General features: G+C 52.5%; 1 protein-coding gene across 5 annotated transcripts; it reads right to left on the bottom strand.

Moving 5' to 3' along the window:
* Positions 1 to 2,214: 2,214 nt before the first annotated feature.
* TAL1 (TAL bHLH transcription factor 1, erythroid differentiation factor) lies at positions 2,215 to 10,680 on the bottom strand. 5 transcript variants are annotated; one of them, XM_048946289.1, is made up of 5 exons: positions 10,513 to 10,679; positions 9,138 to 9,287; positions 7,876 to 8,298; positions 7,300 to 7,391; positions 2,215 to 4,701 (listed from the first exon to the last, which is right to left on the bottom strand). In XM_048946289.1, coding segments are annotated over exons 2-5 (936 nt in total). In that variant the 5' UTR covers positions 9,140 to 9,287; positions 10,513 to 10,679; the 3' UTR covers positions 2,215 to 4,282. The 5 variants fall into 5 exon arrangements, with proteins under 5 accessions (XP_048802246.1, XP_048802245.1, XP_048802243.1 ...); XM_048946288.1 differs by lacking the exon at positions 9,138 to 9,287 and having other exon boundaries at positions 10,513 to 10,680; XM_048946286.1 differs by having other exon boundaries at positions 7,876 to 9,739.
* Positions 10,681 to 12,151: the final 1,471 nt, after the last annotated feature.

Below are 12,151 nucleotides of genomic sequence, written 5' to 3'. Positions count from 1 at the left end.
CGGGACCCCTGACGTGAGGCTCCTTGGAGCCCTGTGTGCTTTGGAGCATCACCACCTTCGTTCCTAATAGGGTTGGCCATCACTGTGAGCCTTATCCCGGAGTGTGACAACTCAGTGAGCCCCAGGTGGTGTTCAGGTGTTGGGCAGCAAGAAGCAAAGGGAGAGGCAGGAGAACCAGGCAGGCAAAGGGAGGGATGGGAGGATGAACGGCTCTGCCCGTGACAGCATGCGGTCCCCTGGGCACCCGCAGCCTTTGTGTGGCTTTGTGGGAACACTGGCAGCCGTGGGATGAGCAGGGAGCAGCTCTGCCAGCAATAAATTACTGCTCCCAGTTGTCAGTGGCCACTAATAATGAAGGTGAAGCTTTCCCATCGCCTGCATGGGTGGGAATATTTGGGGCCTGTTGTTCCGTGAGCATATTTTAATTTGATAATGTGGGAAGGCACTGAGTAATGCAGGTGCTTGCTTTTTTTCCCAGTCTAGGCTGCCCTGGAGCCTGGCTTTCCCAAAGAGGCTGTAGTGAAAGCCAGATAATGAGGCTGGACAATGAAAGCTGCACAAATTTGGGGTGATTTTGCTTTTTTGTTTCTTGTTTTGCTGGCTTTAAATGTGTGCTTCTCCCACCTTCTCTTTTCTTATAGTTTTAATTCAATTTTATCTAAATGCCACTTCCCCTCCTTCCTAATTTCATCTGTGCCACAGCCACTGCAGAAGCACAACATGACATGGGGATTTTCTGCCCCTGGGAGCCTTCGTATGACCAGGGGCACAGGAGAAAGGTGAACAAACAAAATGTCTTTCAATGCCATCCTATGATTTGCCAAAAAATTCCCTGCAGTAAGAGATGGATCAAAATCCCCATCACTTCTGAACGTAATGTCCATAACCAGTTGGCTCCATCCAACACCAACGGTGGTGAACCCAGGTTTGTCTGAGGGCCAGAGCCACCCATAGCACCCAGGCTATTGTCCTCTGTGCAAGGGTTGGCCCTAAGGAGCTTTTCCTAAATACAGAAGATATTTGGGGCCGGGGCACTGTTCATCACCCGTTGCAAAGAAACACCATTGCAAACAAATAAAATTAACAAATGGTGAAAGATAAATTGAATTTTCCACCTGGAGTGGGAGCGTCAGGGGGTGACACAGTGAATGAGTGGCATCACTCCTTCCCAGCACTGTCCATAGAGCTGTATATTCAGTGTAAACGTGTAGGGAGTGCTTATAAACCCTCACCTTGGGTGCATGCAAGGGCTGCTTGAAGGGGGAGGAAGAGGGAAACTTGTCCTGGGCAGGGAGCAGAATAGGATGTGGGAGGGAGAGATAAAGGGTGCGAGAGCTATCAGCTCCATCCGGGACAGAGTGGGGATGGGGTTGGAGCATCTGTTCAGCAGCGATGGGGTTGGCAGCAGATAACACCCAACGCCTCAGCTGTGGGGCTCTGCACACCCTGAAGGGGACTGCCAAAGTCATAGGGATGGAGGGGAATGGTGTCGTCCTCCTGCTCACGGCATGGCTGTGGCATGCTGCAGCTGTATTCACCTTCAGCATAGCCTGTAAATGATGTATGTGTGTATATATGCCACCTTCAGCATAGCCTGTAAATGATATACATGTGTATTTATACCATCTTCAATATTGCCTATTAATGATATATATTTATGTATATATAAATATACACTTATTTATATATATATAAATGACTGATGTCACCAGCTCAACTGTTTTTTTAGTGTTTTTAGTGTGCACCAGGCTCTGACATTCGTTTCTTTTTTTTTTTTTTTAATTAAAATAAAGGAGGAATTCCTACCACTACCCACCGTTGCCTATGACTGCCTATTGAGCCTCAGCCAAACACTGCTCAGCTCCGAGCACAGCAGCGTTGTCCCCAGCAGCCCCATCCCCAAAAGAGAGACAAGGCCATCAGCGAGGGACCTCTGGGGACATGCACACAGCAGGTGGCAGTGCCCAGGCGCCCGCCCAACACGGGGGATTGCTCCACACCACCGCTTCCTTCCTGCTTTCAGGATGGGGAAATGGTTTTGCAAGGGATCTGTTGGCTGTTGGCAGCTTTTCCCAGCTGGGCACAGAGCTGAATTGCCAATGGGTGCGAGGGGGGGAGAGAGGAAAGCAAGCGGAGGCTGCTTTGTAAAACTTTATTTAGAAATATTCTTGATATATTCATTATATATATATATTTATATATACACACACATTACAACAAATGTGTTTTCTAAATAGCACATCCACAGTGGGTCGAGAGTCAGGGTACCGGGTCTGGTTACCTTGTTTCTGCTGAAAAAATGCAGAAAGCCAAAGGGAGGGTGGCAGAGAGAGGGACAGGGCTGGGAGAGAAAATAATGGCAGGGGGAGAATTCAATCACACGGTACGACACTGAGCAGCAGTGCTGTTCCAACAGAACCGGGGCGATGTTCCACACACGGAGACGTGAAGCAGGCAGGGGGGAAGGTGGGTGGATGGGGGAAATGTACCATTCAATCACGATTAAAGGACAACTGTACATACCCCGGGAGGACGGCAGCGTGCTATGGGCAGGTGTGCGTGTGGGGACCGAGGAGGTTGTACCATTGGCCAACTGTTCAGCTACCAAAAAGGGAGAAATTAAAAAAAAAAAAACAAAAAAAAAAACAACAAAACAAACCAGAATTCTGGGGAATGAGGAAAATCTCAGAGTGTTGGTGGTCTTTTTTCTTGCAATAGTTTGACAAAAAGTGAATGAGGCCCCCCTCTCTCCTCCCCCCCCCAGGTCACCACCCAGGTGCCCATTCCCAGGGACACCAGTGACTACAGCAGCCCCTCGTGCTCAGCACTGCCCCATGGTAACTCCTTCGCTTAAGCTGTCCCTTTACGCAGGGTCTGGATACAGGAGGGCACTGTCTTCCTTCTCCCCACTACACACTGGGGGATGCTGTTGGCTTCTGACAACTTGGGGCTGAGCTCAAAGCCCTGGCTTGGGCTGGGAGTACATCCCACCCAATGCACCTGCTCTATGCTGAGAAAAGTCTCAGCCTATTATTTACAAGAGGCCCTAAAGCCAAGCCCAAAGGCTTTCTCCCTTATGAAGGACATTGGGTTGTGGTGTAACACTACAATTTCTTTGCCTTGGAGCCTCTACACATGAAGGAACCAGAAACAGAGGAACCACAGAGCACTGACACTTGGTCCCAAACCAGCTCTGCAGCCCCTAAGACCTCGGGATGATCCCATCAGTGCTCTTAGCATTCACCCCAGGCCAGGAGATACAACAAGGCTGTAGCTCCTACCAGCCTCAGCCAATCAACGGCCTCCTGCTGTCTAATTGCATCCAGTCTGTGGGTGCTTGCAGGGGTGCACTACCACCACTACTTTCACACAACAAAACCAAAAAGTTCAAAGCATACCACTGAAACCCTTTTATAACCCTATGTACACTCAAACTGTTGATGCATCATTGATTCCTTTCACTTTTTTTTCATTCAAAAAAAGTCCCTGGTTCAAGGGGAGGGCATCGCTAGTCACCTTTTCTCTCCTTAACCAATTCTGAGTTTCATCTTCCTTGAGAGAAGCTCAGCCCTACAGAAACCTCTGGGGAAACTTGAGGGAGACCACTGCAGGATCTCACCTGCTGTGTTACAGCACAGGGAAGGGGGCTCAGGGGGTGGTGGGGAGCACAGAACACCCTATGTACCTTTATGTTCAGTGGATACTGCATGACGGCGTTGAACAGAAGGAATCTCACGTCATAAATACAACACCCCAAACTATCCAACTTTAGGTAGAAGGGAAAGGAAAGGGGACAAAAACAATTAAAAAAAAAAAAAAGAGAGAGAGAGAGAGATAGGAAAAAGAAAGTCTCAATCCTTTTAATAGTTCTTTTGCTGAGGGTATTTTTCACCTCGTTAAAAAGATACAGTCAGAAGGTCTTGGTCAACAGGAGCATGGCTCGGACCAGTTGCTTGTGCTCCACAGCCCTGTGTTTCGTTCCTCACGTCCCAGCCTCAAGACTGCTTGAGAAGTGACCCTCAGGCGGTCCAAAAAACCCTCAGAATGTTGGAGGGGTGCTGGCTGCATTCCCCTCCCATCCTCAGAGTCAGTATGTACAACGAAGACGACTTCAACGCTTTTCTTCTTCGTACGATCCTGTACCTAAACACCGAGCGTCCATCCCATTCGGTTGGCCAACATGCCAACCTGGGCCGAGCAGACGGGGAGCCGAAGGTCCCAAATCCCACCCACCTGGGTCTCGCCACCCTTCTCTGAGCGCTCGGGGAGTGATTTGGGGTCATCACCGCTGCGCGCTGCCTTCGACAGGGAGGATGGCATGGTGCAGGTTCCGTGCGTGCTTGGAGTCGAGCGTGTCGTGCTCCTCTGTGAAGCTGTCCGGGCTCGCTGCTCCATCCAAAGAACTTCCACAGCTGGAGTTCGGAGACAGCATGTCCTGCAGGAGGTCTTCCTGAACTATCCCCGAGTCTTTGTTCACTTTACCCCTTTGGTTTCCTTCCTCCTCCTGGTCGTTGAGCAGCTTGGCCAGGAAGTTGATGTATTTCATAGCCAGGCGCAAAATCTCATTCTTGCTCAGCTTTTTGTCGGGCGGGTGCGTGGGGATGAGTTTGCGGAGCTCCGCGAAGGCTCCGTTCACGTTCTGTTGCCTCCACCTCTCCCGGCTGTTGGTGAAAATGCGGCGGACCACCTTCGTGTGAGGACCTGCAATTGCAATGGCACACAGTTATTAGCAGCGCCCACCGGCTCGTAGAATCATAGCACCACACGATCGTTAAGGTTGGAAAAGATCTCTGACATCACCCAGTCCAACCATCCAGCTACCACCAATAGTGTCCAAAACCCTGTCCCTCGGTCTCTCATCTCCATGGTTCTTGAATCTCCACCATCTCTCCGGTCATTTAATAATTTGCTCATTTCTCAAGTTACTCTATTTATTTTAGTCCCATCATCAAGGCACAGGACCAAGAGTTTCCAATAGCAGGAAGCTAACCAAAGAGCCGCAACAGCCACAGCTCCTGTTCAATGGAAGGGAAAAGTTGATTTGCACCTTTCTAGATGCCCCCTGAGATGCCTAAATTTAGCTCTCCAAGGAGAGTGGCTCACCACTACATGTATTTTTAGGGTATCTCAGCAACAAAGATCCTATTAAAAGGCTAGCTCACCAGATGGCTTTATTTTTCTATCCCAAAAGTCACATCACTGGGACAGGGGAAATTGGCATGAGCTGAGGATTTAACAGCTCCAAGATCCCAAGATCTTCCTTCTGCCCTGATGTCACCAGGATCAGGAGATCTGGCAGAGATCACCAGCCCTCCGGGTGCTTCGTGTGATGGGGCAGCAGGACTCACCCTGGTGTAACACACAGTGGAAGCAGTGTCTTTCCTCAAGGGTGACCATGGGAGGAGGACAAAGCAGCTTTCCAGCTGGCCCATGGACCTCCTGCTCCCTCTTGCTCATCAGTGCAAGGATTCTCCATCAGACACTGACTGGAGAAGGGTCTCCCAATTGCCAGTGATGACCATTTGGCTCTGCTTCTGTCAGTGCCAGATAAATTTCTAGTTTTACAGCCATATTCCTGTAGGTCATGTAACAGGAGGTATTCCTGTGCTCAGGAATGCAATCATCCATTCTCCCTCTATCAGTTCTCCTTTCAGCTTATTGAGGCAACTCCTGATGGCATGAGGTGACATTGCCTCTATGCTGGGAGAGACACAAAGCAGAAGTCTGCCCAGAAGTAAAATCAGGACTGCAGGTCCTTGGATCCACAGAAAGCAGTGTGTGGAAGGAGACACTGCCATCAGCCATCTCCATCCTCACCTCCAGGGCACACTGATTATGGAAGGATGCAGCAACCTCAAGAAACTACAGGAGAATGGCCATGCTGGAAGGAATAGGGAACATCACAGGCAGAGAAAGTCACCACAGATGTGTTCAATTAACAAAATGAACAAATGAAGTGTTCAATTAACGTGCTGATGAGTTGCACCCTAAAGGATGGGCTGTGGGATTCCCATCACACACCGTCTCTCTGTGGGGACCAAAGGGACTTCAGCCACCACAGCTGCCTGGCTCTGCTGAGTGCAGTGACAACATGCTGTCATCTCCTACAGCAACACAATTCCTGCTCTTAAATGCTCTTTCTGGACAAAACAGAGCACACAGTCCTGGATTTAGGAGGTGCAGCTTAACATCTTTTTGCACTCATAAAGGAATAAGGGAAAGAAATGTGGATCGTGTTAATTATCCAAAAATCTCAATCTTCACAGGCTTCCAGCACATCTCATTTACAGGAAGCTGCCTACTAAGAGGCAATGTCTCATGAAATGCTGAAACCAGACACTGACCTGTCCATTTTCCTCCCCAAACAAGATCAAGAATATAACAAATTCTGACACCACTACAATGTTTGGTTCTTGCATCAGTGCCAGCAACTAAATTAACCATATTCTTAGAAGAACAGGTCTGGGGCAAAGTGTGTCAAGCAGTGGAGAAATATAAAATACCCCTTAGCTGTATGGAAGCTCATGGAAGAGCTTCATTTCTCATAGAGAAGCCCCCTAATTAAGCCAAGCAGTTGGCTGCAAAGTTATACCTGGATTTTGTTCCAATCAATGGATTGATCCATGCTTATTATATTGTAATCGTAATTACGGATCCAAAGAAAACCAGCAAGAAGACAAGCTTCCAAAATTACGGAGTATCCTCTCAGATAATTTTTCACATCTCTGTCTCCCCATGTATGTTTTGTACAGAGTGGCACCATCACTAAGTGCTGTCCCCTGCAGTGTGCCATCACCATCTGAGCCCATGGGAGCACAGGGACAGCCCAGCACTGGTGACACGTGCTGACTCCTCATGGCACCATCCGGTACTTGTATTCCACCTCAAATTGATCCTAATTTTGCAAATTTACATGAGGTGGGATCTGCAAGATTCTGCCCTACCTATAAACACCTGGAGCCAAAAATTCGGGTACGATCAAATATTGTTTACTTATTAGAATACAGCATGTCTATTTCTATAACCATAGAATCGCTGAGGTTGGGCAGGACCTCTTAAGACCATGCAGTCCAACCAACAACCCATCCCCACCGTCGGACCCCGCACCTCAGCACAGCCCCCAGCACGGTGCCTTCCTCTGCCGTTCGTCTCAGAGCGACCTGTGAGGCCGGCTGCCCCCAACCCAATGGCACCACCCACACTGCACACAGATCTGTGCTGTGCCTTCCCCGAGCGCGAAGCACCCGCCGCATCCCACGATATTCCCCCTTCATGTTTTGAGCTTTTCACCGTACTCACCGTCGGTGATCTCCATCTCGTAGGGCGACGGTCTCCTCTTCACCCGGTTGCTGCCGTACATGGAGAAGGAGTCCGGCTCGCCGAAGAACCCGCTGCAAACAGAGGCAGAGCGGCGTGAGGCGGCCCCGACCTCTGGGGAGATGCTCAAGGACCCCGGAGCCCACGGGGGATGGAAGGGACCCCCGGCGTGGGATCCGCGCTGTGCCCGTGGGGCCATTTTCCATCCCTGGGGCTGAGCGGAGGAGCTCGGGGAGCATCGCACAGCTCAGCCTCTTTCCTCCCTATACCCCACCACAGGATCACAGCGAAACGCCCCATATCGGCTCAACCCGTGGTATTTCTGCCAGGCTTTCCCCCCCCTCTGGGAACGACGGATTTTCGTTCTGTTCTTTTTTTTTCTTTTCTTTTCTTTTTTTTTTTTTCTTCCCTCCTTTCTTCCTTCTCAAAGTTTGCCTTTTTCTTTTTTTTTTTGGCGATGACTCAGCCCTCCCCTTCTCCCCCCCAAACATCCCCCCTTCCCTCCTCTCCTTCCCCTCAGCCCCGGGGACGCGGTGGGGGACGGGGGGAGACACGAACCTGCCGATGGTGCCCAGCGGTTGCCCCAGGTTGTAGAGCATGGCCCTGCCGGGGGGCTGCAGCGGCAGCGCTGGGGGGCTCAGCTGCACCATGCGGGCTTCGCAGGCGGCTTCGGCGGCGCGGCACGGCTCGGCGCCCGGCGCTCTCTGCATCGCTTCCCCCGCCGCCTCTCGGCTTTTTATGTCCAATGAGCCCCCCCGGCGCACCAGCTCGATGACGGGCACGGCGGCGGCGGGGGGCCCGGGGGAGGGTCGGCCCGCCTCTTTGGCCGCCCCGTTGAGCAGCAGCTGGGGCTCGGCCGGCGGCTCCATGCCCCCGCGGCTGCTGTCGGGCTCGCTCGTGGGCTCCGCTTCGGGGTCGTGGCGGCGGGCATCGCGGGGGTCACTGCTGGGGGGCGGCGGGGCGGGCGGCCTGTCCATCGTCCTGCGGGGAGAGCAGCGCTCGGGGCGGCCCGAAGCCATCTGGGGGGTCCCCCCGTTTCGGCCGCGTGACGTCACGCAGCGGCGGCGTGACGTCACGGCAACAACCCCCTCTCCCTCCCCCCCACATCCATTGTACCCCTGTACCGTGACCCTGGGGATGCACCGCACCCATAGGGACAGGGAACTGGAAGGAGGCCGGAGGTTCTCCCAGCTCCGTTTCGAGGACATTTCAGCCCACTGGAGTGGAATTTGTACTTTATTCGTATTAGAATAATTGTTATTAATTTTCAACATGGAAACCAAGCTTCAGGCGCTGCCGAATGGGGGGGAGAAGCGCTCACACAAAGCCCCGCACCCCCATGAGCTCAGCAGGAAGGAGGAAGGGGCCCCGGCTTGAAGCAACCGCGGCCGCGCACGGCAATTATATGCGGCCCCGCTCCCTTCTTTCTCCCCCATAACGAAACTATCGCGACAGAGCCGAGGGCGGGCAGCACTATCGCGACTACTTCTCCCACCGCCCTCCTAGCTCTTTCTTTCTTTCTTTCTACCTGTCTTTCTTTTTTTCCTCTCCCTATACATAACGGAGCAGACCTCATTCCCGACATCCCCGCTGCTTCTCTTTGGGTCAATTATTATCATTTCTGGGTTGATCCAACCCCAGAGAAAATTATTATTATTATTATTTTGATCACATCTCTCCATCTATAATAATTATAATCATAGTAAGAATAATATCAACCGTTCAACCCAAAGCTTTACTGCCTCCCCCCCGCCCTGCCAGCCCTCCAGAAAGAGCATCTAATTGCCTATTCCCATATTGTATAGGAAGAGATTACTCACATGTGTCATATTTAAGTAGGGACACCGCGAGTCTCTCCCGTTTCAACAAAAGCGCTCTCAGTGTCAGGCTGAATTTACTCCTCCCACCTCGAGGTACTTACGATTTTACAGAGAGGAAGGACACCCGCATCGGGATAAAACTGCTAAAGCCTGGGAGGAAGAGAAGGGGGGGAGAGAAAGGGAGAGAGAGGGTGGGTCTGGGGGACACGGGAATGGCACCGCGGGGACGGGGGCAAGGCGCACGGCCCCGGCACACGGCCCGAACCTGTGCGGAGCGGGGAGAACTGGTGTCTATGGGGGAGGAGGATGATAAATCCAAGGAGAAAGCTGGTTTATTTAGGGGAAAAAAATTGTAATATATCTAGGGGAAGCATTAATAAAGAAAAGTAAAAGGAGGGAAAAAAGGAGAAGGAAAAAAAAAAAACACATATTTTGGGGCTGAATCAGGTGGATTTTTTGGATTTGTCTCTTCGGGAAGGAGATTGCGGATGGGGTCGGGGTTGGTTCGTTCCGATGGGGCCGCGAATAGCGGCGGGGCCGCTCCCGGAGCCGCGGAGCACAGCGCGGAGGATCGGGGCCGGTGTCCGTCCGGAGCGGCCCGGCTGCGATCAACAGGAAGAGAACCGTCCGTGACCCCCCCGCAGCGAAATGCCGAGCGGGGGCTTTGCTTTTCGTTAAACAACGGAATAATCCCGTCGGTTTCTACTCTGGGTTTTTTTTTTTTTTCTTTTTTCGTTAAAACGAAATAAACCAAAAAAATGCCCCGCATCTGCGGCGTTTTCGTTTCGTTTTGGGGTAAATGCACGGAGAAAATGGAGGGGGGGGAGGGCATGAAATCTCCACCCGTTCTGTTCTGCGCCTCCAACTCCTTTTGTTTTGCGGCCGTGGATGGGCAGGAAATTTCCACCCCGGCCGCGCACCTCTCCCTGTGCCCTTGGTGGGGAGAATTACCCCCCAAAACGGAGCGGGAAAGGGATGGGGAACGGGGTGGGGAGAAACCCCCATGAGCCGTCCGGCGGTCGGTTCACGTCGGGCCCCCCCGGCGGAGCTGTGGGCATCTCCCCACATCGCCCTGCTTCGCCCTGCATGGCCCCACAGTGCCCCGATAGTGGGGGCCGCGCCCGGGTGGGGGGTGAGCAAGGAAAGGCAACCTCAGCCCCCTCCTTCCCCCCCCATCAAAGGAGAACAACAGAAAAAATAAAGCCCAACCGTGGAAAAGCCGCATTTGTTTTTGTGGGGTTTTTTTCCCCCTTTCACCTGTCTTTAACACACTGCAGAAGACCCCCGCATGCCCCCAAAATCCCCCCCTCCCCGCCCCCCACCGTGCCCCCCTCCAGCTCCATCCCGCTGCGGGGCCCGATCCCTCCCCACTCACCATTTGCTTTTCATTGGGAAAAGTGAGTGGAGCCATTTTGTGGCCTACGCATGGCGGCTATATTTGTAGTAATGTGGGGTGGCTTCAGCTGGGGAGGCTCTAATTCCACATCACGTCCAGTTTCCTATTTAGTATGGAGAGCGGAACACTACTGCAATGTGGCCGAGAGAGATAAAGCCCCAGCAGTGGCCCGCCTGCCCTGATAAGCTTCTAAACCCATTATTTATGAAATGATTCATTATTATTTGGCAATTTTATCGAAGGAAAGCGGAAAATTATTGCAGGGATATGCATAGGAATAACTCCGGAATGCCTTCTAGCTTTTTATGTGTGTGTGCTTAGATGCTCTTAAAAAGACACTGCAAAAAAAAAAAAAAAAAAAAAAAAAAAAAAAAAAAAAAAGGAGTAATAAAATATTACACTGTGCTGCCCGAGTCTGAATGGCGATTCTTTATTTTAGTCCTCTCAGAGGTTATTATTGCCCCCTGCATTTTGCTGGGTGCCTTTTTATTTTTTTTTTAATTTTTTTTTTTTTTTTTTTTTTTGTTGGAGCACATACTCCATTCTTAATTAAATTTAATGAGCCAAAATAAATTGGTGGGGATGCTGAAAGAGAGAGGGAAGGGGCGTGGGGCTGCTCTGGCCCCATCCGCAGCCTTCGTGCCCCGCTGCAGTGCGGGCGTCCTTTATTAGCGCCCCGACTGGGGTGGCTGAGCATCCTCACTGGAGGATGGGGAGGGATCGGGCACGGCTCGACCTCGGGAAATTTGGGACGGGAGAATTGGGGAGAGCTCAGGCCGAGCCTACGGCAGAGCGTGCAGGAAAAAGGGGAAAAGGGAGAAAGGGGGGAAGGGCCGGAGCTGGGAGCGCGCCCCGTCGGGGCTGGGGCTCGTGGGGACGAGAAGCTGGGAACGGGAACGGGGGAATGGGGACGGTGCAGGCCTTCCCCGTGCGGGCTTTGGGGTATGAGGGTGGGGGTAGGGGGACGTGAGGGCATCTCCCCACGTTGCCCGGCGGAGGAAGCGGGGAGAGATAGGGATGGCAGAGGGTGCCGTTTGTCATCTCTACGTCCATCTGCCCTAAAGACGGCGGCAGAGAGCGATTTTCGATCCCTCGAAAATCAACGAAATTACAAAAGAAATGGCACGGGGAGGCCGGGATCGAGGCTGGACCGGTATCGGAAAGGGCCTCGATCCCTTCTACGGGACAGTGAACCTCCATCGTGCCATCCCGGGGGAAAAGGGGCGGACGGGCAGGGCGGAGCGGCCGCACCTGCCCACGGCGATGCGCTGGGGGGTTCGCGGGTCGCTATTGTGTCCCCGCCACCTGCACGCACACGGGCTCGAGCAGGGAAATGCCGGAGCTGTTATTCTTCCTTTCACTCCTTCCCCTCTCAGCTTCCCTCTCTGGATGCGGCCGTGGGAGAGGTTCGCCCCCCGGGTCGCTGTGCGCTCACGATGCCGGCAGTGCGTGTGCGGGTGCGTGCGGCGGGGCCGGTCACGACGCGTTGGAGAGCTCCGCCGCGCCTCCAGCCAGGAAACACGACCATTTTCAAGCCGGCTCCTCTAACCAACAGGAAGTGTTAAAGATAGAACAGCCGGGGCTGGGCTGGGGAGATTAGGAAGGCGAGCATCTTCTG

This window comes from Lagopus muta, chromosome 5 (assembly GCF_023343835.1).
Source record: "Lagopus muta isolate bLagMut1 chromosome 5, bLagMut1 primary, whole genome shotgun sequence".
Taxonomy (NCBI): domain Eukaryota; kingdom Metazoa; phylum Chordata; class Aves; order Galliformes; family Phasianidae; genus Lagopus; species Lagopus muta.
This window is presented reverse-complemented; position numbering and strand designations above follow the sequence as displayed.

Coding starts and splice junctions, on each gene's coding strand:
- TAL1 (XM_048946286.1), bottom strand. CDS start 8,591: ATGTTGAAAATTAATAACAATTATTCTAATACGAATAAAGTACAAATT. Junction 7,392..7,875: donor CCGCTGGGCACCATCGGCAG/GTTCGTGTCTCC, acceptor CTCTGTTTGCAG/CGGGTTCTTCGGCGAGCCGG. Junction 4,702..7,299: donor CGAGATGGAGATCACCGACG/GTGAGTACGGTG, acceptor TTGCAATTGCAG/GTCCTCACACGAAGGTGGTC.